Raw genomic sequence first — 26,570 nt, forward strand, 5'->3', positions numbered from 1 at the left:
AACAAAGCCTTCTTTCACCGTTTGATTCATTTCTTTGTTAAAATAAATCTCTTTATAAATCAGCTGACTTATTCAAATGCTAAATACCGACTGGCCGAAAGCCACAGCTTAAAAAAGTGAGATACCTTTTTATCAGAATTACATTTTTAATTAGAGCGTCGTCATAATCAGATGGAGAGCTGTTTGGATTTGGCTCAACAAATGTGCCAGTGAGGGCAAAAAATGACACTGACCGAATCCCGTCACACCACGGCTGTGTAACTACAGTGGCAAAGTACTGACTTAGATTGTTGGTCGTTTATTTCACTGGCTATATGTGTGACTGCTTTTTGATTGCTGTGAGCCAATTAAAATTCATTCTGAAGCACATCACATGCTGTTTGTTGTGAAGCAGAGAGGTCAGATAAGTTAAAGCCAAGAAGTCAAAAATGTTAAAGTTGAGTTTTTTTTAACTCCAATGTTATAAAGAAAAGATAATCTCACTATTTATGCCAATAAATTCCCACAACAGCTGATTCTATCTGAGACACCGAGCAGACTATAACGCAGGCTGCCGGTCTCTTTGCATATAAATTGTTTTAAAAAATACGTTTCTGAGATAATCTTTCTGAGCTGCAGAGTTTTTTTTTTAATATTATTGTGTTTTTAGCATTTGGATATAAATAATGTATAAATCATAATAACAGAGAGACAAGCATAAACAGTTGCCACAAGAGGAAAATCCACAGGGATAAAACAAAAATGACTGCTGCTAAAAAAGAAGAAGAAGAAGATGAAGAAGAAAAGAAAGGGGGAAATATAAATAAAGAATCCAAAACGGTTTTTTGAATTTGCATGTAAAATCATTTTAACTTATGTGGAAAGTCCCAAAAAGTATTTAAATAGCATCTGTTAGAGTTCACCAGCTTGGATGGATCTCTCACCTGGCAACGTGGTTCACCACAGGAGCAAAGTTTGTCGGCCCATACAGCTGCACTGTCTTTAGACTCTGATGGTATGCCTCTAAGATGCCTTCAATACCATTGCAGTATGGATTTTCAATGTTTCCATTCTGAAAAGGATAAAAATAGAAACAAGATCCAGTTCAAGATTCTTAAAGTCAAATAAACCTAAACAATATTTACTGTAGTTACTGTCAAAGTGATAAATTATTCAGCTAAACATTTAAAATCAGCTAAACTCAGTCAAAGGTAATATGAGGTGGGGGACATATACCAGTGGGAACTCATGTGACACCCGCCAATCGGGCGGCAGTTTGGCACCAAAGCCTAAAGCCGGGAACATCTTGTCACTGTCGTAGTCTTGAATGATCTCCCCAACAGCCTTCAAGGCCATGGCGTAAGCATTTAGCTGGTAGGGATTCATGTAGTGCAGTGAAGTGGACTGGGAGGGGTTACCTGTTGACAAATAAATCAATCATAAGCTCATCTTGATGCACAAGCAACAAAGTCATATTTCAGGTGCAATCGATCGAAGGTTCTGCTTTTGGGTGGGACTTTTTCTGACATTTAAAAATAGCAATTAGCTGCGGTCACTGATCACATTAACATAACTGCAGTGAGCCTGAGCTGTGATGTTCACCCCTGTTAGTCGTTGTAACAAACTGTAAGCTTATCAACAACTGTGACCTTCTTAAACAGCCCCGCTGTAACGGCACATCATAAAGTCATTCAGTATTAACTGCCCAGCTGGGATATTTTGGATGTGTTTAGAAAATGTTGCTGTCATTGCCCTCAGTGAGGTTGCTGGTGATATGTGCTCACCAGTTTTATTACTTCCTATCTGACAGCGCAAATCCTGCTGCTTTCCTGGTCAAGTGACTTTATCAGGGCCCGGGGTATAACAACAAATTGCATATCACCTGGACTAACACCACAACTGCAAATCTCGAAGCAGCACAGAAATGATTGTCTGCTATATTCCACCCTTCTTATTAGCTGCTAAGCTTTCCATTCTAACATCCAGCCTTCACAGGAAACGGTGGCAGATTTACTGTAAAAAAACAACAACATATTTTTGATGCAGCAGGTCTTTAAAGTGGGATGGAGGTTGACAAAAGCAGAACTGACATAAGTATCTGACACTATTGCTAGAGATTTAACCAGATACTCTGGAGCCACAAGTTGATTGAAAACACCATCTGTGGCTCACAACCCTTCGAAGGTGGTTTCAAATATGGACTCACAGATAGAGTACTGTGCAAAAGTCTTGAGCAAACCCTCCTTTCTTTATAGTCTGCTAGGAAAATGGTAAATAGGTATAGGGATTTATAGAAACATATGAAAACATGCATAGAAATACATTATACTATGTAAAATCTGAGTTTTGCTTGATGCAGCTCATAAATCTTTGCTCAGTTCTTCTAAAAGCACTAGCTTTACTAAACAGGCTGGTATAAGTTGAGGGAGGAAATAAGTTTTCTTCTAGGGGCGTGTTTGTGATAAATCAAAAAAAAGGAAAGAGGGAAACTTATATTTCCCCCTAATAACTGTGATTCATGCTGACAGCTAGGACTTGTAGATAAATCTTTTGCAGTACTGCATTCAGTCATAATTACTGGAATAAGTATTGTAATGACAGTTAAGTGTGGTGCTATTTGCTTTTTAAAACTTAGACGCCTGCTCTAATTACCCTTTAAGCTCCCAAAAAACATATAGAAAGAACTTTCCAGGGCATCGGCTGTTAGAGACACTATGTGTACAACGTGCATGCCTGCAGTGATGGTTTGTGTCACTGTGAATTTGGACGTGCCACGCTTTTGGAGCAATGCTAAATATTTTTATCCCCGATCCCCCTTCTCCATACACACTTTGCTGTTAGTATCACTCACCGTTAGATGCTGTGAAATCAATGGCCACAGTGAAATTGATCTGAGTCCTAGAAGGGGTAAGGAGGGGAGGACATCGGAAAAAAAATCAACAAAAGACAGCAGCCAACAATAAAAACATGCCAGAGCTCATTAAATTTCCATGCTCATACCAACGACCACACACGACCCCAAGAGACACGAGGGAGATCACATACGGCATGGCGATCTTTTCATATGACGATATCGATCGGCCTCACTGTCAATACCAATTGCATCAATATACAAAGTACGGCCAGTTGTCAAACAACATTTAAGTGATTACACTCTTTTATCTTGTTTATCTGACTTTCACCTCCACGAGAAAAGCCGGAGGTGCCGAGGAGCTTCTGAGAGATGGAGCATGGTAACAAGCAATTACACTGATGGAGCACTTAAGAGTAAATCATAATCCAATTTTCCCTGCTGATGAAGCACTCCCCTCTTCTTTCTAATTTACAACAATGAGACGAGGCCTTCGGGGGCTCACACGACAGCCTCTCATTATCTATGAAAGTCACCAGAGAGAACAGCAAAAGAATGATAATAAAAACGAATGACTTAAGGATTCACATTAACCTTTCAGCTTTAGGTAGGGACGCAGAATATGCCACAGCCTGACCCTGCTCACCTTAGCATTAATTAAACTTCATTTTATTCATTCATTAGGACATTTTGGAAATAATTAGTGTCTGGGAGGGCAGGTTTGCAAATTGTACATCTACAGCAGGAAAGTCAGAGCTCTTCAGCGTGAGATTTACTTTTTATGTTCATTTACATTAATTTGTTTGATCACCTCTCATGAAAGTAAGAACACGCAAGTATTTTTTTAATCTGTCAAAAATTTTGGTTAAAACAAAAAAATTATTTTGTTATTTTTTAGGCAAATAACAAAGCGAATTTACATTTTTATACCAAACTTTGAGCTTGCACACTGGATTTGTCTGCCCACTAAAACTCATTTTATCTGTCCAGGAATTCAAGTAAATGACTGTAATTATCTTCATCAAGAAATTATAATGTGCTTCACTATTTTTTCCAGCTTTTCAGTAAAACAGTAGGAAATTCACAACAACAATAATTATATTTTAGCATTAAAAACATTTTGATTATAGAGTTGGTAACGCTGATGGATAAATCCTTAAGTGCTGTCAAAAAGCAGGTGTGGCTTACACCAGCGGTCCCCAACCTTTTTTGCTCCACAGACCAGTTCATGTCCGACAATATATTCATGGACCGGCATTTAAGGTGTTGCGGATAAATACAACAAAATAAAACCAGTACCGATACCAAAAAAAAAAAGATTTATTCATTACATGGACCCAGGGAAACCGAGTTAGTGATAAAAACGATAAAAAAATAACGATAAAAAACGATAAAATCCCTGAATACCATACAGTTCACACCCGAGCCTCAACTCTCGCGGCCCGGTACCAAACGACTCACGGACCGGTACCAGCCCGTGGCCAGGGGGTCGGGGACCGCAGGCTTACATCTTACATTGTGGGGTGGTCTAATACATTTGTCACACACGGCATGTCTGAAGTTTCAATTAATAACACAACTACAACACTACTGCATTTTGCAAGCTGCTAGTTAAAATATTCCTCTACTTACTGATAATTATTTAGAACAAAAAAATACACAGTATGTTTCTGCAAGCTGCATCGATTATGCACGTTCTTCTGTTCTCGCCCTACAGGTCGCTGGGAACAGTTTGTGTTGCATTTATGTTAATTCACAACAATACAATTGTTACACATCCTATTTCAAATTTGTGATTGGTAAAAAGGTATGTTTGAACGATTTTCCTCATATGTCCTCTCAGTCTTTAACCTCTTTACGGTCTCTGTGCTGCTGAGTTTGAAAGAGATCTACACTGACGTGGAAAGCTTTAAAGCTGTTTGAATAGTCAGATTGTTCTTGCTCTTTTATGATTACAGTGGCTTTAAAATGAGATGTAAAAGCAGGCATACTTCAACTTTTATCCCGATGAAAGCTGTAAAGCTAAATATTACAGAAAAGTGCTTTAACAGCTGGAGCAGAAACGATGGCAGTGATGGAGGTGTTTCTCCTGTTTTGTGGTTACAAAGGGTTTGGACAGCTTAAGTGGCACACTTTCACAAACTTACATCCATTTTCAAAAGAGCCTTCACATTTGCAAGAACCAGCTCTCAGATGTCTTTCAGTAAGCACCACAGTAATGTTAGGGGCCAGACTGATGAGGATGATATTTCTGAAGAGAGGCCACTAAACTTTAAGGTTATTGTATCATAAATCAGCCAACGCCAGGAACTGTCAGCGAAATGTGTCACACTTGTCAGCTCTGCCACAGCACATAAAAACTCTGACAGCTGCCCTGCTGTTGTGGGACATTTGAGATCAAAGCACAGCCCAGTCCGCCTGAAAGACACACTTCACCTGAGAAAGAGTTGATATTCACACGTCAGCCTCCGGTGTTAAAGCTTAACTGAAGTTGGAGGGCTGGTACTGTACCGTTTATCTTTTAGAACTCATTAAATATACATTTGGAGTTTGAATGCCCCAGATAACTCCAGCTATGAACTTATTAGTCAGTTTAACAAAGTTGCAGTGGAACATTGGACTTTTGATCCCTCTGCATGAAAGTTAGGAAAGTATTTTAATAACATTTTTAATGAAGACCACACAGACGGTTTTTGGTATGTTAACAAAGGCTCAAATTATTGTTTGAACATTAAAGTGCCAGATATTTTTCTACAGAGTTCTTGGAGAATAATCAGAGCTGGAAGACAAGCAAATATCGGAAAGGAACATGTTGATATTATTCAGTGTCCTACAAATGTGCCAAGAGGCTCGTGTTTCAAGCATGGTTTAATAAATATGATGCTGAGCTTTCAACTTCTGGGAAATCAACAAATATTTAACGGTGACCTCACTCTGCATCATTAAGTGCAAAGATGAAACCACCCAAGTATTTCTGCATTAGTTATAAATGTTCCTTCCCTTGATTTATGCTTCGACAGAGGCGTTATTTATGACAGGCTTTTAGTCATAGTAAGGCAATACAAGTAAAAGGCAATTTCATGGTTTCTTTCAGTTTGAAGGTGGTCGTTCCCACTCACCCTCCTTTAATGTAATCTAAGAAGGTGAACTCCGACTCCACTGAGAAGGAAAGCAGGGTCACCTGAAATTAAAGACAAGAATAGACACTTGATTAAATGCAGAGGTATTGATGTTTTCCCCTTAATCCAAAATAAACTCCACATCATGTCTTAGTTGAGCACTTTATGCTCTCTCTGGTAAAAGATGTGAGCCGGCCGCTTTCTGATGAAAGACTCATTTGCATTGCCGGAGGAGACGTTTGAAGAGAAAATGAGATAAATTTGTACGCATTACGTGTTCACAGCCACGCTGCTAGGTAAGCTCTGTGGAAATCACAAATGTCACAAATGGCTGCTGGTGGTGGCTACTCAACACATGTCTTTAAGGTTCTGTCAGCCTTCTTTTGTCCCACTCATATACATTTTTATTGTAAAATTTCTCTTTTAACATAATTACCTAAAGTACCATATACTCAGGCCATGCCCACACTAATACGTTTTTGTTTTAAAATGCATCTTTTTCTCTCCGTTTTGGCCTCCCGTCCACACTGAGACGGCGTTTTCGGTCAAGGAAAACACCGCGTTTTGAAAACGGATACATTTGAAAACGGCGTTTTCGCGTCGCAGTGTGGACAGCGAACCCGGAGCCTTTTTGAAAACGATGATGTATTTTAGTCATGTGTTGCAGTCATGTGACCAATTAAACTAAGATTACGGAGGGCATTACACAGCAGTTGTTTTGTTTGCTCTCAATTTTGCCAGCCCTATTAAAGATTTATATCAGTCTGTACATTCTACAGATAGCTTTTCTTCAAATTCTTTAAATCTCAATCGCTTTTGCAACTTTGTACTTTTGTGTTACTCGCAGCAACAACTCCACCTCATTGTTAGTCCATTTAAAAAACTCTGTGCTTATCCTTGACATTTTGTCACAACGTCAAAGAGCCAGAAAGTAAATAAACAGCAGACAGAAAAGAGGCAGTCAAATCATCTTACGTTTTCACCCATGTGCACTACAGGAACGTAGCGTTTTCGATCATTTCAGTGTGGGTGAACAACTAGTCAGAAACGCTTGAAAACAACGTTTTTAGACAAAAACGCCGTTTTCAAATTACCCGGTGTATTAGTGTAGACGTAGCCTCAATCGTGCGTCATGTTTAATTAACAGGTCTGTGGACAATTAAAGAGAACATGTACAGTGCTTCATGCTGTTGTCCAGATATAGAAAGCACACCTTCCAAAGTCTTCCACAACACTTGCATGAAAATTAAAGAGGGAATCATTAACAGAAGAAAAGTAGGTGTGAAACAGAAAAGCGGCAGTCTGTCAGCCCTGATTAGTGTTGAAACTGTACTCACTGTTCCAGAGTTGACATATTTCTTTTTCTTCATTTTCTTTTTGGTGTTAATCACCTACAAAGAAACAAGGAAAGGAAAAGGAAATCCAAAATCCAGTCCATCATGTGCTGAGCATAGAAATACTTTATATGAAAAGTATTTATACATTTATTACTCCCACTAGCTTACCAGAGTCAGTAACACAAAATGCCTTTAAACCAGAACCAGATTCTGGGCTGTGCTTATTAGCTGCAAACATTTTATGCAAACTGTAAAGCGGCCTCTTTCATACCAAACCTTTACATTCACCAAAATAAATAAATAAATACTACATCACTGGGCCAGATGTATTTTTACACACTCTAAAGCAATGTTTCCTTTTACACACATACACACCCTTTGGTTTGATGATATAATTCCACCCTAATTGGAGGCAACAAATGTAATGAAGGCATGCGTGTGGGTGGCACACAGAGACCGCGTGCCATCACACAGATGTATGCAGCGTGGAGGCAGGATGGAACAGTGAGTGTGTCTATATGACTGATGGAGGAGCAACAAGGAAACCAGTGAGGTGAGAAAGGGCGCGTGTTTATGAAATAATAGATGGGTATTATAAGAAAGCGCCGCTCCTGCAAGGGAAGATTAGAAAAACTAGAAATGGATGCACGTCAGCGACATTACTGGAGACTGGAAATTCAAACATGAATCTCGGGTTGCAATGACTCGATGGGATGAGACGGGCTCAAGGTGCGAGGTGTACATTTGCTTTACTGGTATTCTAACGGCTCCAAAACAAGACGGAATTGTCAATCTGAAGACCAAAGACGTCTCAGCTCATTACCTCAATTCTCTATGGCTGCTAGGCATGGAAGTGACAGCCCCTAATTTAACGTGGAGGGATGGCAATTTGTCTGACACACTGAACAATCTGCTGATGCAAAAACTAAAGGGCCTTTCAGTCTCCCCGGGAGGCAGAGAGGAATCAACAGTAGCGTATAATGGAGCTGACATCTAAAAGACAGGTATTCATCCTTTGCTGAAGGCCACCGAATCACAGAGGCGTAAAGGTATTGACATGTCTTCTTTGCTAAGATATTAGCTTTCAACTGCCCCCCTCAAAAGATAGTTGTGGTTCATTAAAGATGGTCGCCTAAATATTTAATATTAGATTCTAATCTTGAATATTAGCATAAAGGCATTGCCTCTTAGATTAATGCAATGCATTCTATTCTGCCCAAAATAAAGTGGGATTTTTATGTAAACATGGGATACACCTATGTCATTTTGGCAAAAGCAGATCCCCAGAATGAGATATTTAAATGAGATGTGTTTGTAATTTGCATACAGAGCCAAATTGTATGCTATTAAGAGAAGAGACATGGTAAGCTGTCCCCTGAGAAGCACTGAGAAATAGCTCTGATCATTCTAAATCCCTGGATTGTTCCCCTATTAATCCTGTTTCGTGCTGCTGCTAATAGCTGTATTTTTATGTGTGTCAGCATCCAGGTGATTATAGCAGCAAAATAAATCTTGGGTTTAAAAGAACATCAGCAGAAGAAACCATTAATTTGATGTATTACTGAAAGGAGGAGGTGGGCAGACATGCTCAAATACTGTTTTATAAGAAAAAAGTATGGAATAACTTTTTCAGTGTGTCTTCATTATGGATTTTTGCGTTGCAGGAGTAGAGACTATCAAATGAAATGGAGGTTTTTTTTTAATGTAATAGAAAACAATGCAATGATGTCAAAGACAGCAATGTCAGTCCTGTCAAAAATGGGATCCAGGATCCCACATGTAGAGGGTTTCTAGACTTCAGAAGCCTCTAGACACGCACGTGAATGGTGAGAATGCTGGAATTACCTCATACACATTGAACTGGCTCTGCCCTCGAGCTAGCTCTCGGTAGCTGGTGGTAAAATCCCCAATGAAATCGTGGCTGGGATAAGAAATAAAGGGGGAGAAGCATCAGTAACTAGAAGCATTTCTATTACAAATAACAGCGGAGAGGGTTGGGATAAGCTGGAACTTCGTGACAGGAAATTATAACATTCTCAAGTAAAGTTTGAACCTTGAGTTCTTGGCCTTTTGAGATTATTGTAGAGCACGTTAGAGTGAGTTACATATAATTAAATATGGTCTTAAACAGTAACTGTACATTAAAGATTTCTCAGATTCTGACTAGTCATGTAATTTCTTGGTTAATATACTCACCTTCCATCCCTATCCCAGTCATACACCTCCACTTTGATTGTTCTGGGGAAACCAAACAGAACATACACACAAACACGACCCATAATAATGTTAGCTGTGATTAAAAACTTTTTTGGACAAGATGTGGATTCAATATTTAGCAAACGATACTTAAGCTGTGTACACACTGGAAGCAATTTGCAGTGATGTGTCAGCTGGTCACAATAGAAAGTGAATTTGGCAACTTTATAGCCGTTGTTGATGTGAAATGGGCTTCCTGTCGAGCGACTGAAGCGACCATCAACAGGAGTGAAAAATATCACTGACTGACATTTGTCCAGGTGATAAATATGCTAGAGGATAACCTGGACAACCTGAGCCTGGACTGTCTACAAGCGACCGGCTTTCAGCTTCAAAGCAAGCAAGTCACTTAACTGTGTACGCAGCTTTAGGGAAAAGGTTTTTAGAAATGGAAAGACTACAGGTGAGCATGAGGGTGCTTCTTTATGTTCAATGCAATAAAACAAGGTAGTAAGTAGAGATTTGCTTTTGCTTTGCTTCTTCACTTTGGTGAACATTGTTTTAACGTTTAGACAGTTGTTATAGAGCTCCTTGGTAACCATTAATTTCCATCAAACCAACCCCAGAACTTGAGAAGAAAGCCTGCTCATATGATGGCTGATCGTGTGAGGTTAAAGGTTTGTGTCAAAGTGCGAAGAAGTGACCGTTTGAAGGAGTGGGAAGAGTCGCGCTCCTTCGTTGTTACACATGGATAGTTGCTCAGGACCTCTTAGAATCACGCTGAAATGTACGGGGTGCTCTTGAGTAGTGAGGTGTGTGAAAGAGGAATAAACTAAGCAAAACCACAATCCTTTCCACAGACCTAATTAAGTTATTTTCAGTCTGCCTAAACAAGCAGTGAGTGAAAGTGGAAAACAGCAAGCTCCCAAAAGGGATATTAATTATGACCTTGCTGCTAATAAACCTGTTCATGCAGTGGCATGAACAGGTTTATTAGCAGTTTCTAAGTGGTGTCTTATGGTTTCTTAGTGCCTTCTTATAGTACAAAAAACTTAAATTATTATTTAAAGTGGTTGTAAAAAGAAAGTTTTTCATATTAAGACAAAATAAAAACATTATCTAGTCCTTACCAGGTCCTAAAATATGGTAAATACAACCAAAGATGAACAAGAACACAACACATATCACACTGCGCAATTATTTAACAAAAACTAAGCCAAAATGCAGAAGCATTGAAGTCTACCCATGATTCAATGACAGTGTTGAAGAAGTCTATTGGTTTGTTCCGATACAACACAGATATGACAACACTTCTAAACAAGTCGTACTTGTTCACACTTTTTCTACTTCTACAGTCATTCACTTAAACATTTAACATGCTAACTGAGGCCTGCAGACTGCAGAGGTGTAGCTCTGGAGTTTTTTGTAATTCTGAACATCGTACAGTCTGACCTTGGGGTGAAATTTCTGGTACGTCCTCTCCTGGCAAAATTGGTGACTGGGAAGATTGAATGTTTTCCACTTGTGAATAGTGTTTCTCACTGTAGAATGATGGACTTCAAATTGTTTGGAAATGGCCTTCTAACAGTTCCCAGATTGATGTGCAGCAACAATTACCGCTCTAAGATCATTGCTGACACACTCGAATGCCCCAGACCTGCAAACTGAACAAACCTCTGCTTTTACAGAGGTGCTCGCACCCTGATGATCAGTTAATCACATGCATTTGATTATCAGGCTGCTATTCGCCCTCTGAATTCCTATGGAAGCAGTTATGGGGTACTTATGCTGCTTCTGCATTTTGTTTTTTGTTAAATAAATAATCAGACAGTGTAACACGCAATGTTTTATTTTTCATCAGAGGTCACATTTACCCAATTTTAAGACTTGCTGAGGATCAGAATGTTTTTTTAATGTCCTGATAGGTCAAACTTTTGAAATGAGAACCAAGCCAAAGAAATATTATGTGTGTACCACTGTGATGCTGGTGGCTTCCTCACTAAATGGCAGATTTTTGACGTCCTTCAATGTGAATGCAGTGGATTGTTTTGTCAGTTGGTTGTTACAACTACAGAATCCAAACGGCATCTTTACAACAATTCTGCAATGTCTTAAAAGTGGATTTTTAAAGCAGATATTAACGGAAAAGTTATTTCTGAGGACAAAAGAGATTAAAATAAATACACTGCAGTGCATATGTGAAGCTTCTGTTCTGTGTAAAAAAATAAACCCAAGTCTCCGCCAACAGTTTTATCAAAGGTTATTTTTAAGGACACGAACAACAGCTACACTTTACCAGGAGAAAATATTTTGACACCGTGCTCAGGGAGCCCCGAAATCAGTTAAAACAGACGTCACTCGGTTCTCTAACAGGGATACTCGCTAACATTAGAACAAGGCTGAGCTGCTGGCTGCATGTTGCAAGAGAAAACGTCAACTCGTATAAAGAGCTCCCTTCAAAAAAATTGCCATTTGCAAACTGATGACATTTTACACAAATGCAGCAGAAACAATGTCCCAGCAGAGAAGCGAAAACTTTTCTCGGCTCTTTCATTTCGGAGTCACATTGATCTAACCCCCATACCTCCCCTCCCTCCCCGACTTCGAGTTACACAAGTACTGACACCATCCAGATCCAAAGAAAATATAAGCAACCAGTAGATCATAGATTTCTTTCTTGTCACTGCATAACTGAAAGATGCCAGATATGAGCCCAGCCACCTTCCCAGCCACATGGCCCCTGTCGCTCTGTGGTGACAGTTTGTTCTTTTGAGGTAATCTTCAAAATGTGCTTGTCATCTTCGATGGTAGGAACATGGTGCTTCTCCTCGAGGGAGGGAAATAGAAATAATGGGCAGAGGAAAAAAACTACGTAATCCTCTCACCAGTCTATATACAGGAGCAAATTGAGTAACAAGTGCTTAAGTGTATGTCATGCTACTCCAATAAAGGACCACATCAGACCTGCTTCTAACATTTGACACAACTTTAATTTAAATCTCTGTAATCTTACAGCCGTATCAAAGCACACGGGCGGCCCGGATCCTCGAGTGGCTCAATTGAACCTTGAGAACAATATACACTCCAAAACTAATCTGCCAGTGATATCTTTGGCTACTATTCTGAGGCATCTTTAATGAACACGACTCATTTTCAGTAATGGGGGCCTATATAATTGAGTGACAAAAAGGGAGACCGCGTTTGATACCGAACAATTCCTCAGCTCCAATTACACAGATCTGTCTGATCTTTTGCCAGGAATAAAAATAGATGATGTTTGAGTCACCCAGGCTAGGATGTTAATGAGGAAGAAATGACTCTTTTGGTGTTTGAAATGATTTATTAGTGTTTAAATATATACCTTAGGTACCGCCTACACTGATGAAATACACTAGAAAGGTGAGATTTTCCTACACAACCAATTGTGGAGCTGAATATAGAACAACTTGGAAGTGTCTTCCACTTGTCTTATTTCTCTTCACACTCCCGCATTTTCTTCTCCTTGACTGGAACAATGCCTTTGACACGCTGGATCTCTGCTTTTCCTTCTCCGGTTCGACTTACCTTTGCTGCCTGTTAAATGTCTTCCTTTTCTCATTCATTTCTCCCCCCTCTCCATCTCATCTGCTTCCTTTCCTTCACTTTCACTCGCCTGTTGTTTGCCAATATGTTGTCTTGTTGCTTAAATTTGTTCAAGGATCAGATGCTTGCTGTCACCGGGGATTCAACTGGATTCTGCTGCCACCGGAAGGATGGCCTGCCTAATCACTGTGCCATCCTGACACTCGCTGGCAAAGTTGAAAGGTGGTTTTTTTGTTAATCCTTGACTTTCTTGTTTGCAGGGTACTTTAGAAGACTGCCAGCTGATCTGACTAAAATATTTTTGGCCAGTAGTTCCTGGATTGATCTGGGATTTCCATTTGCTGTTTCCTAACAATAACAAGCAGCACTTTCTGTATGACAGCTGAGGTGCAGTAGTGCGTGTATGCAGTAATACACCATGTACCCCACTCTGCACAGGGGGATTTAGTTTATACTTGCTTCAAAACAACCACAGATATGTATCAGTGCGTATCTTGCAGGGTAAAGCTGCAGTCAATTACATTAAAGTCTTTTATGCAGTCTGTGGTGCTTCCTGCACAAGGATTTTTGTTCTCTGACTTCAGCCTTCAAAGCGGTGACCATCACCAGGTAGCATTACAAAGTAGTCTGGGTAAAACTGCATCGAGTCTGGGGAAAAGCTGAAAAATGTGAATGGAAAAGGTCACGGTTAAGCCCAAACCTGATTTAGAATGGAGTGGACACGAAGAAACGCGGCGACAGCGATTGGTTATCTCTGATTGGTAAATATTACTCTTACTGAATATTACTTATCGTAAAACATAACAATCGAGAATATTAGTTATGACTCAAAAACTCATAAAACGGGGTTCCAGTGATGCCAAACAGCTGGAGTTTCTGTGGTGGCAAAAATGCCTCACTGATACTCTGAATTTAGAAATAGTACAAAAAAACTTAAAAAATTATCTTTTTTTTTTTTTGAGCTATTCAACTCCAAAAGTTCTGGTTAAGTTTTGAAATCTGTTATGAAGTCTACCTCTTTATAAGCATACCCTCTCAGCAGCCGCTCCGTCTGGGCTATTGTAGGCTGAGTACACACCTGGCAGCTCCTTGTTATCACCTGCTACGAGGTATTCAACAGCCCGCTATTGTGAGCGATCCAGCTGGCTATATAAGAGAAACTCAACAAATCAAATATTTTGTCACGTCGCTAAAAAGTTCAGCTTTTATGCTCACGCCTCCTTCTGCCACTTGTTCTCCGTCTTGCTTTTATAACGAGGCAGTGTGGCTTTTAATTGTATTTGAGGGGAGAGAGAGAGGTTGCATGTGAACCAAAGCATGCTGGGTAATTTAAACTCACAGATGGACGTGTCTTGCGGTGACAGAACCCCTTCGTCATATCTTTTCAGTTTGTCCACTGATGGGATGTTAAAAGGGCGCGGTCATCCATTAGCTGTGCTCCCCAAATGGGAGACTGACAACATCAGCCTTTTGAAACTATTTCAACAGAAGTAGTAGAATACATTAAAGCCCTCGGACACTCCTTTGGCAGCACGTGGATGTTTTTAGATGCAACACCACACTGGTTGAAAAAAAAAGTGTCCTATGACTGGAGGGGAAGTCAGCCAAAATAACATACGGCTGTCACTGAAATATTTACAGTCAGCTCCCATTGGAAGTTTAGGTTTTAACAAAGACACTGAAAATGAAACAGAAATGCCATTTTTTCATCACCTGATTTGAGAGTTTGAATCACTGGAATTTCATAGATTCATGCCTAAAGTGCACATCACTACAATATAAACTATTTTAGGGACAAGGCGTAGCCTGGGAAGCTCAACATGGTCTCACATTTAAAACCTATTAAAATAAATGGCAAGCTGAATAGAGTGGAGAGACCATGTGCAGCACTATTTTTTATTTGGCTTCCAGTGGCTGTTTGTCTTGTTTGGAGGAGAAAATCTTGCAGGAAGTGGGACGGATGCTTTACTTTTACAGCGGAGACACTGTGTCTTGCTAGTCTTATTCATTTAGCGATGTCACTTTGGAGAGTCTTGTTAAACTTCAGCTTCTCCTTTTGTCAACTGGTGCAACGACTGGGATGAATGTGTGCCAACTAATACAGGAAAGCAAATCAGCAGTCGGTCATCCACTGACTCATGGAGGCAAGGTGTAGAGATACCTCGATGTCTTCGTCAACATGAGATGGGCTCAGAATGAGACACATTAGAGTATGAGATGCACATAACAAACAGCTGGAACTACAGACGCTGTCTCTACACCCTGATACACTCACGCCAGAATAGGGAAAGTCTTCTGCACTCGCTCCAGATGTGGAAGGTTAGGATGACATTATATTGAAGGAAATGTTTGAAATACTAAGGCCTCAGGCTACGAGATAAGGCCTCTCTGGGAAAGGCATACAATGTAAGAATAAGTAAGAAGACAACACATTTACTTCAGGTTATTGTGTCATCTATCGTAAAAAAAACAAAAACATTTATATTCTGCAAAAATATGCCTCCGTGTTGAAGTGTAAAAGTTGGTGTATTGGAAAAGAATTATTCAAACTGCAGTGGAAGAGACTTCAGAAATAAATCATCATAATGTGCCGTACACCAAACAGGTGGCTTAAATGTCCACCAGGTGTAGCTTTAACGTCACTGCAAAGACAAAGAAAGCACGAATGAAACAGAAATGTCATTAGCTAACAAGATATTCTCGGAAAACTGAGACTATGGTGTTAGCTAATGTTAGGCATCATACAGAAACAAACGATTTTTTTATATTTAAACTATATATCCTGGGTAGAAAAATACTTTGTGATAGCTTAACAAGCTACATCATACAGCACATTTTTCCCCTTTCATCCAGCTGACAAACATGATAAAATAGGCTTTGCATTTAACACACAGTGTCTTCAAAAGTATTTACCCTCTTCCAGATTTTTTTGTTTTTTGCATATTTTTCACATTTCTATGTTTCCAGTTACAGATTTTAATATCAGACAACTATAACCTGAGTAAATACAAAACAAAGTTTTTAAATAACGATTTCATTTATTAAGAGGGAAAAAGCTCTCCATATACCCGACCCTGTAAGTAATAGCCCTGCCTGCTGAATCACGAATTAATTCCATTGTTTTTGAGAGCTGAGTTTAAGTTAACTAACCATACCCTGGCCTGATTACTGCCAGACTTTTTAATAAATCAAGAAATCACTTAAATAAAATGCGTCTGACAAAGTGAAGCAGATTAAAAGATCTCAACGTGTAATGCACCATGCCAAAAACCAAAGAAACAGCTGAGAAATAAAGTCTGGAAAGAGTTACCGATGGAACCATGAAATCTGCTCTCTACCAGAAAATCCTGAAGGACAATGTCCAACCATCAGTTCACCCCCTGAAGATCAAGCACACCCAATTTTTGCAGCAGGACAATGATCCAAAACGCACCAACAAGTCCACCTTTGACTCATGGCTCAGAACAAACAAAAGGAAGGTTTTGGAGTGGCCTAGTCAAAATCCAGACTGAAATCCAATTGAGATACTTTGGCACGACCTAAACGGGCCATTCATGCTCAAAAATGTGGCTAAATTAAAGAGTGATCTGAAAGACTTGCCAACTATTTCAAATGCTTGTGGATAGCTTTGTTCCCTTAATACCTGAAATCATTATATAATCAGCTGCATGGTGTGAAACAGGTAAGTGTTACAAATATCTAAAAAACTAAGAAATTCAGAAGAGAGCAAATATTTTTTCATGGCATTAAATAGCAGCCATTTCTGAGGGCTCAGTCCACAGATTATGTCTATATATTTATTCTAGAGTAGTGTTGCATGATTTACAGTTCCAAATAATCCTTATTTATATCCAATGGGCATCGGTGCATTCCCACAGCTCATTCATTGTCTGAATCGAGTTGTTTTCAGCTCCTCTCCCTTTAAGCCAACTTGTTCTAATTGGCTGCAACTGCAAACTGCAAGATTCAAAACTCAATTTTAAAGACAAATGTTTGATACTTGTACAATTTTAAATAGGTCTGGACAGTATTAGATGTGTTTGTTGTATCTGGCTCTTTGCATCACATTAACACTTCAAATATTTGGAAGGTTTCCTTCACTTGATGTCTGTAAGCAGTAATTGCATACTGGTTCAAAGTGACTGACAGCCTAAAGAGCTGTGTTTGCTGAATGACATCCTCGGCGATAATGTACCATGACAGAGGTTGTAAAGATTATTTATTAAAGGATCTTGCAAACTATGTAATTAAAAATACTGACAGGCCTCCCCATTGCCCTCTCACAGGAACACGAAAACCGAAAAAAGAGAAAAAAAAACACTGACACACAAAGTTGATTTCTCGCCCACTCTCAAATATATAACCTATTTATAGCACTGTCTTGGTGATATTTCAAGACACACAGAATCTCCTGCTGTTTCAGCTTTTGGCTTGTCACATTTCATTATACTGTGTGGGCATGTGTGTATATGTGTTCATGCTTTCATAGCACAGGAACATTTAAGGAAGTGCCTTTGATGTCCAGCTCAGTCCCTTGTGTATGATTGGCTCTGACAGGGTAGCGAGCACTTCTTGGACTTCTGTGTGATTGGCTGGCTGACACAGTTTTGCCTGAAATTTATCGAAACCCATCTTGAGGCAATCCCACACATCCATAAAATCCGCGTCATCAGTAGCTATGTCCCTTTTTCTTTAGGATTCATCTCAGTTTTCTAAGCGCACACCAGGTTCTCAGCATTTTCTGTAATTACTTTCACTGCATACAAAAAAAGATACGACAGACACCTTTGAGAGAGATAGCTGAGAAAAGAGAGAGAGAGAGAGAGAGAGAGAGAGAGAGGCAGGAAAAAGATGCATTAAAAAAAACATCCCCCCCCCCCCACAAAAGTGATCTGTCACAACTTTTTTGTCTATCCTCACAGCTCCTTCATGATTTACTTTGTTTTCTTCTCAGAACTGTCTTCTAAATTAGAAGCAGGCAGATACCCCATGAGGAAAGGGAATTCATTACTTTTCTGACACAACATATCTGCATTAATTATGTGCCAGGAGGGAAGAGCAACCCATCATTATTTTAGATATTTGGCAAATAATGTAATCCAGTGTAAAAACAAAGAAAGAGGAAGAAGCCTGAATCATGACAGTGTATTTAAAATGCTTCTAAATTCGTTAGCCATCATATTAGTCACGTGGATGCTCTTTAATTTTTTTTCCTATCGACTCACAATTTGTTAAGCCTTGTGTCGTCTGAATAATGAGCATTCTGCTTTCACCCCACACGTATGTGGTTTACAGTGCTAACGGTAGCTTGGTCACTCTTAAAACAATGGCTGCTTGAATTAAGACATTGACAGCTGAGGACAGTCTCACATCTAAGCCGTAACTACTATACACGGGCTCAGAGACCAGTTAGCAAACACAAAAACTCCTTGCAATTGCTTTGGTCATTAGCATATTGCGCTGGTTTGCATGAACAATAGCGACTAGTTTGCAAATACTAGCAAACTACTTAAGTTTTACTCCTTGTAGTTTCACTGCAAGCTTTAGTGAAACTCAAGGTGCAAGTTTCACTGTGAAGGCGAATAGTCTCCATTTCTGGTTTGCATAGCACATTTCACAGTTTCACTAAAGTTTGGCAAGTAGTTTGCTAGTGTTTGCTGACTATTCAGCATTTTCCTTACAGACTACGGGTGACGATTGCAACCATGTAGTGACCAAAGCAATTGTAAGGAGCTCTTAGCAACTTATTTGACAATAGCAACTAGCAGTAACCTCTAGCAATCACAACAGGTCAAGGATTATACACTCTTCCCTAGCAACTGGCAGTTACCAGAGTCAATGACTGGTCTCTAGGCCTGTATGAATGGGGCTTTAGCAATTAATTTTACAGTGATTGTCAGCAACTTTCAGCAACCACTCACAGCCAGTCAGCAATTGGTTGCTAACTTGGCTGATACCTTCAAGAGCAGCATTTTTAACTGTTTAATTTTATAAGAGAAAAGCTTGTTCGAAGAGAATTGTAAATTTATTGCTACATCACCATCTCTCATTTCAACATTACCGACTGTTCATAGTGTGTGTATTATATTTATTATCAGGTAGAAAGAGAAGGTCAACAGATCCAAATGCAACAGTGTGGGGAAAACAGCAGATATGCAGATAAGAAAGTGTAAATTGTTGTACCTGTCATAATCTCCATTGCAGAGTGCTCGTACTGGGATGGTAAAAGGCTGCCACACTGGATTTAATGTGTTCTTCACCACCTCTGTTTTGTGGCAGATAGTAAACCTAGAGAAGGAGAACAAATGTTATCAAATATATTCAAGAAAACAGTGAAATAAAATTTGTCCTTTGTTGCTTACACAAGCCAGAGAGAAATACAAAACTATGCAGGGAAGAAGCAGGTAATGTAGGAGATGGGCAAAACAATAAAGAAAATCTTGCAGTCTTAAATAGGGCTAGGCCAGTCTCACATATTTTAGACCATAACAAATAATTTTATATTTTGTCTAGCTTTTTAATTCCCTATCTTTGACCGCAGGTGAGACTATGATATGCTAATGGATTCCTTTGATATCTAAAATTTTTGCAGTCAAAAAAAACCTCCTAAAAAGCAACAACGTATCAGTTTTAATCCAGGCCTTTTTACCCAAAGGCCTGGATTACTCATGCACTACTAATTGCCTCAAGCCTTTCAGACCCCTGTGACTCATTTAACCATGAGCCTCTAACTTTTACCTCCTCTGGCCAACAACATGTAGCATGCCTATGGGGATTGGTTTCCCAAGCTGTTAACATAAAGAGAAAAATGCATGAAAAAAAAAACTCAAACTAGACTAACACAACACTTGGTAAAGCATCTGTTGGCAGATAGCGCTGACTCCGTGACAATTGCAAAGCCCTCTGGGAGGCTAAACAGCACTCTGGGAAAGTGTGAGGAGATAGGAGAGTCTTGTGCATCCCTACGTGAATTGCCTCAGAAACTGTTTTTCCTATTGGTTTAAAAGGCAGGTGCAGATGCAATGTTTTTCTTTATCTGTTCATTTTATGCTTCTTACATTAATTGCCTCTTTTTCCAATTTGCTCTCCTGGAGTGTTTTATGTAAGGCATAGTCATGGGAGTTGTGGTTGTGGTGTGAACTGGATAGATGCCTCTGTACACAGCTTTCTGGGGTGTACGCACCTCATGAACCACTCCAGCTCCTCTCTAATAATCATATTTAGCTGTTTTTGTCTGTACTGTTCCACTAAATGTTGTGCATTTCAATCATGGACTTAACATGGCAAATGCAGCACCTTTGAATTAGACCACCGCACCAAGACTGGAGCTCCATGGATTATGTCTCAGGAGCCTTCCTCAAACGCTTCCCAATGCAAGACAAAATCACAAGCAGCACTCACGTTCCATCCTCGTTGCTTCTGTAGAAAACCATGAAAGGGTCCGACTTGCCAAAGAAGTCCTTTTTGTCCAGCTTGTTGGCACAAAACTGCATGGTGCCACTATCCTGTAGGGATGCATGGGAATGTTCATCGTTAGTTCTTTGTGATTTTATTCATGGTGGCCTATTTCTGATCTTGCTTCCTACTTCTCCACTTTTATCTTCACAGCTTGCAGGAGGGCAACAGATGGATGCAGCTGTTTGTGCATCACACAATAGGATACTGAATACTGAATGATGAAAAAGCATCTTTTCATTTCACGTTTTCTGACATACTGTAGTTTGTGTAGTTGTGTATATTTTTTACAGTGACAGTCAGACATCTGGACTGCTAGTGTTATTGTCCTTTCTGTGCTTTTTTGTTGTTGTTGTTGTTTTTTAAACATTACTAAAGACATCAAAACTGTGCGTCTGATAGCAGCTTTGCAGATTCTTGGCTTTCCCTCAACCAGCTTCTTGAGGTCGTTTCCTGGAGCTTTCCCGACAGTCTTAAAGGAATTCACACTTAATGGTGAGGACTTGTTGGCTAAATAAAATGTCAACAGTGTCACCAGGAAAGACCATCACACCTCCTTTTGCACTGGGAATCGCACATGCCGATACCATCTGTTCACCCAGCAGTTAAAATATGACCTTCAACATCTGTTTCCTCTTTTTCCAAATCCAAAGTGCCACTGTTGAGTCTGATGTGAGGGTATGATTGCAGGAAAAAACTGGCACATCAGCTTACAGGTTGAATTTCAAACCACTGATTGAAATAGTTTTCAAATTAAAAGTTCACATACAATCTTCCCTGATAAATGCAGATGTTTCTGTATCTACTTTTAGGAAAATCTGACATTTTTGTCTGACATTCATGGAAATATAGAAAATCTCACAAATTTAAAAAAAATGCATTTTGCATCTATGTATTCATTACTGACATATAGTCACAGTTACTGGGGTTTTCAATGTATATTCAATTTAAATTTAAATCTTTCAATCGATTCCATTTGCAGACTCATAAATAATGTTGTGAAATCATAACTTGGAACATGTTATGGTATAAACATTACATAATTTTCTCTTTTTATTTTTATAATTGTAATTTTATTATACTGTCTGAAAAAATTCTTTCTTGTAAATTGAGTGCTTAAATAAAGATTAAATAAAATAAAATAAAAAAAAATTAACAATATTCAGCTTTGGTGTGAGTTTTATGTGGGCCCTGTGATGGACTGGCTGTCTGGGTCCAGTGTGCACTCCACCTGCGGGATACACCAGAACTCTCTGAACCCTGAAATGGACAAGTGATTAAGAAAATGACTGGCTGGGCAGCTGAGTGCATGGATGGACAGACGGATGGAGACTTTGGTAGATTTTCAAATGTGAAATTTAATGGCTTTGGACTTTTTCATACTGACATTTCACATAGACATAAGACACCATCTAATTGCTGAAGATCAGCAAAAATTAGCTTCAGTGGGAGTCTAAAAGAGTTAGGACTCACTGTCTGTCCACTACATTCTCACACATACATGCGCTCATGCATGTCAGAATTCTCGACACTGCTGCTGAAAAGACAAAAAGCTTATTTCTTGAGGTATAGTATAATATTTTGGCAAAATACTTTCCATTTATTTATACAAGGAATGGATTTAGACATATGACTATCTAATGCTTTAGTCTGCGTAGTGTAAATGTCACCTGCTTATATGGTCTTGCTCTGTCAAGCTCTGGCACTCGGCCCAGAGTCCACTCCAGCTTTATCTATAAACACGACCTAATGATCCACTACGCGCACGTGTGTGTGCGCGCGCAGACATTGTAATCAATGTACCGTATCCATCTAGTAGCGGTCTTGCTAAAATTAGTGTCATCTGCTTACCAAGTCTAATTCTAGCATGAGTAATAGTCATCAAGTTAACGTCTTCTGATACCTGTCACAGCATCTGGAATGTGTCAGGTTCATTTCGGCCTCAGAGGAACACCAAACAGAAAGTATGCTTTGAGCTTGGGGCTTTGGTTTGTCTAATATGTTCTGAGAAAGGTTGGACGCACTTACAGGGACCTTTTATGCTTTTCCATCAGAATTTCATATTAAATTGAAACATGTTAAAAGGAATTCCTGTGAGCCAAGAGTTCAGGCTTTCGATTTGAACCTTTCTTGTTTACACGGTCACATAAAGTCAGACTTTGACTTATAAGATCACACGGATAACTTCCAATAATATGAACAGAGCAAGTGCTGTTAAAAACAGTTTTATTGGAACTTAATGAAAACATTTACGCTGAAACGTATTGTTATTGTTGGCAGTTAACCAGTTAATGGAATTCTTATGCTTACACCCTAGCATATCTCTAAGAGAGATTACCTGTGAGGGTGGGTGACCTACGGCTATTGTGGATAAACAAAGATAAACAAAGACCACAAAAAAAACCCATTATACACCACAAATAAATCAGAGGCCAGCAGCAGATGCTGTGAGATTAATTCTTACTGCAAAACAGCTCGTATTCTTCATCTGTAGTACTCCCACTTTCTCTAACAAATGGGCCTGATTTTGCATTTTCTCCCACTGCTGTTTATCATGAAATGTAGCGCTTTTTAAAGCTCCAAATATAAATCACTGGTCCGCTGTTTAGCATTGTAGTACTACTTGTTTACTGCGGCCGGTCCGTGTTCTGGGCTCTCCCTGTGTGCGGAGATGGGGACTGACAGAGATGGGGCCTGACTGATCTCTGGCACATGAGCTGTAGCTAATCTCTGAAACACAGTGGGTTCATTACAGTACATTTAGATGCTATAACAGTAGATTGCTGTTGTTGTCAGAGCCTCGGGCCTTCCACTGGGCAGCCATGGCGCCACTAATGATAGCTTAATAGCTTTTTAATGTTGCAGCTTGCACCTCATGTTTGGTCATGTGCCGAGTGGCAAATCAGCAAAAGAATGTGTGTGAGATTGTAGATGTGACAGGCCGGGTTTGGGAGTGAGGGCTTGAGTGTCTTTATACACAAATGCATTTTAATTCCTGTTTGCATGTTGCTACAGTGTCCTCTCACTAATTTTATCAGACACGGGCAGGCACGCTGCAGCGCACTCAAGAAAACATCACCTCCAATCCAGCAGCCAGTGAGGAACTTTATCTGTATTCTGCCCTCAGCCTGAGGGACACACGCACACTACATGACTGGCGTTTGACACAGACCTCCTACATCGAGCTTACTCGCTCACTCACTTTCAATCTCTTAAAAAAACAGTCTTTTAATCCTGAGGGAGAGTGCTGACACCCACACTGCTTACTGATTGATGCACAAGCATATGTATGAGTATGAATGTGAGAAGTAGAATTTTTTTCGCTGTAGCAACAGATTTTATTTCATCTCTGGCTCTTTCTTTCATCCCATCCCTGGATACTCGATGAATATTTTCCATTTCAACAAGTGCCTGACTTCAACAAGTTTCTTACTGCTCGTGAAACCGCTCGAGCTCTCGATTCATACTGCCCTCGGCTGAAGCACACTTGCATTTTTAAACCTCTGAAAGTGCATATTGCAGCAAAAGTGTGTCCGTGCACCTTATAAAAAATTATTAATAAACTGGCCATAGGCTACAGGACCACAGACAGAAATTTAGATCGGTTCCAGGGCACTAGGTAGGCCTGAATGGTCACACTAAATTAATTCAATCAATAATTTTTAACAACAGTCCATTTTCTGCTTTACAACACTTTCCCAACCCACTAACTGCAAGCATGTGTGTGCCCGTGCATACTGCATAAAGATAATCAAAAAATACACAAATCCTCAACTCCTTGGGCACCTCTGCATCACTTCAGCTGCTGCAGCTACTTTAAATCACTTCCTTTAATTCCTGCTCTGGATTCTTCAAGTTAAGATGCATAATAGATCTAATCCATTGTATCAAAACAGCAACCCTTTGATTTGCCCTTTTCATGACCAGCAAGCTACTGGTCATGCTCCGCTCCTGATGTGCTACCTCTGGGTTTTGTGCAGACTCTTTCACTGCTGTTTGCTTTCTGGGTTTTTTTCCAGACACCAGATTCTCATCAGTAGCAAAAATATTTACATGAATCACTTTCAGGCAGAACTTGATGTTTGTTCTCTGCACAGTTTTGAGGTCCTCCAGGGTTTGTCCTAAAAGTAGCAGGAAAGGTGGAGGCAGTGTAGATGTCCACATGGAGACAACTTTGAAGGAGATTTTGGCCTAAATGTTTGGCTGCTATCGCCTGTGAGGAAGATTGCATTCAAAACTTGTCCCCTGCTTCCTTCAAAGATTTTTAATCTGTGTCCAGTAAAATGAAATGCATAAAAAATAAAGACTGAAATAGTAAATATAAACCCTCAACAGAGTTTGAGGAATTTGTAAGTTAAGTTTCAATAACAGATGCAAGGGTGTACTAAATCAAAGATATTCTCCTGATAAAGGTTGTTAAACTGCTCCCAGAAATCCAGTTAAAACTGCAGTCTGGGATTTGCGTGGTTTATTTTACACATCTGCTACAGAGTATCGACAGAAAGCTTTCAAGCAGTTTAGCAGTTGTTTGGTCCTGAAGGAGTTTTAGGGATCCAGCTGCAACCTGACAATTTGTGTTCATCTAACCCTCAGTAAAGTCCTCTAAATATAGCTGAAGTTGCCTCACAACCAATACCGACCTTGTCATGTTGCCCACAGCTTCTTTAGACCATCTAAAGATGCTGTAATAAAACATTTAACAATAAATAGACAGCAGATCACATTTTTTTACTGTTCTATTAATATAAATGTTAATGTAAAGTAATAGCAATGCGTGTGTATGAGTGTGTGTATGTGTGTGGGTGGTTGGGTGTGTAGCAGTGTTGCTGCTACTTTGAGTCAGCAAGTAAAGACACACCAAATCTGCGAGGAGTTGACAGGCACATAAAAGCATTTATGATGACAGCATGTAGAGGATATTAAATATGCATCTGCTTCTGCCTCATTAACACTCTGAGCCACAAACACGCACACTTTTGCACTCCTGCTTTGTGATCAACAACACTTTGCTAATATGGAGAGAATGGCAGTATCAATATTTAGCTAGAGGGACAAAGACTAGGTAGAGACACATTGTCCAGTCATTATAAACTGTGACAGTTATTACACAAACCCACTTAACCCACTTCCTAAGTTTGACATCATCTGGGTCCAAACTCTTCTTCAGTTTCCAAACTCAATCTTTTAATTTCCAACACAGTGATGAGTGTTGCTGCTCTCCCAGGTATACTAAAGTTTAACATCCAAGCATCCATGAAGAAAGAGGATTTAGGAAGTTTAATGGGCTTAGAAGTTAGCCACAAGTTAGCTCGCTAGTTTCAAATATAAAGATGGAATGATATAAAATGGTATATATACCATATATCATAGTTACAGTGATATGCATAAACAGAAGCAATGTTTGCAGGGTATTGAAGTTAGGCTAGCTGGTAAATAATTTATAATAATCGTATTCTACCTGGTTGCTAGCTACCGAGCTACTGTTAGGATAATATAATCACAGTAGAACAGCAAAGATGGAGCATGACTATTAATGTTTTTGCCCTCAGTAAAAGTCAGTGTGAGGGTTCCTGATGAGCAGAGACAAATGCTGAAAATGGACCGTCCACAACACGAGGTTAGTCACTAACATGCTGCTGCGTGGTTTGAATTACTCACTCTGAAAAATACCTGATCCTAAGCTTCATGTCCTCACTGAAATGGTTAGCATCAGAGTGATTATTTTCTGAATCTTTCAAATATTTGGTGCCTGGTAAACTGTGGACACATGGGCTGTAGTTCCATCATAAGCTTTTAAAAACTGAGCTTAAAAATGTGCAGCACATGATTATTGCTAATAAAAAGTCAGACAGGCCAACAGTGATCACTGATTACTTTTATGGGCTTGTTTATTATATTAAATAAAATAAGATAGAATTACAACACAAACAAGAGCCTCAGTGAACGCAGTAGGAGGTTGGACCCGGAAGCAACGTTGATCACAAGTGAACAGCTAATATCTTACTTTCCTCTGTTCTTGCTTGATTTATAGCTGCAATAAATCTGAATTTG

General features: G+C 39.5%; 1 protein-coding gene and 1 long non-coding RNA gene across 6 annotated transcripts in view; one reads left to right on the plus strand and one right to left on the minus strand.

Moving 5' to 3' along the window:
* The window catches only part of LOC106633117, a 54,943-nt gene extending 29,242 nt beyond the window's left edge, over window positions 1-25,701 (plus strand). The window contains exons 4-5 of the long non-coding RNA XR_006054242.1: window positions 13,180-13,286; window positions 20,673-25,701. This is a non-coding gene — a long non-coding RNA (uncharacterized LOC106633117). The remainder of the gene's footprint in view (window positions 1-13,179; window positions 13,287-20,672) is intronic.
* Window positions 1-26,570, minus strand: part of cpne5b (copine Vb) — a 124,484-nt gene that overhangs the window by 10,274 nt on the left and 87,640 nt on the right. For all 5 annotated transcript variants that reach the window (XM_005918515.3, XM_042219364.1, XM_005918516.3 and 2 more), the window contains 9 exons: window positions 20,466-20,569; window positions 19,248-19,352; window positions 9,483-9,524; window positions 9,132-9,207; window positions 7,287-7,340; window positions 5,950-6,011; window positions 2,831-2,877; window positions 1,216-1,397; window positions 924-1,051 (listed from right to left, as the gene is read on the minus strand). In XM_005918515.3, coding sequence (XP_005918577.1) covers window positions 924-1,051; window positions 1,216-1,397; window positions 2,831-2,877; window positions 5,950-6,011; window positions 7,287-7,340; window positions 9,132-9,207; window positions 9,483-9,524; window positions 19,248-19,352; window positions 20,466-20,569 — 800 coding nt within the window. The remainder of the gene's footprint in view (window positions 1-923; window positions 1,052-1,215; window positions 1,398-2,830; window positions 2,878-5,949; window positions 6,012-7,286; window positions 7,341-9,131; window positions 9,208-9,482; window positions 9,525-19,247; window positions 19,353-20,465; window positions 20,570-26,570) is intronic.

This window comes from Haplochromis burtoni, unplaced genomic scaffold (genome assembly GCF_018398535.1).
Source record: "Haplochromis burtoni strain Fernald_Lab_line unplaced genomic scaffold, NCSU_Asbu1 Contig_32, whole genome shotgun sequence".
NCBI classification, from domain to species: domain Eukaryota; kingdom Metazoa; phylum Chordata; class Actinopteri; order Cichliformes; family Cichlidae; genus Haplochromis; species Haplochromis burtoni.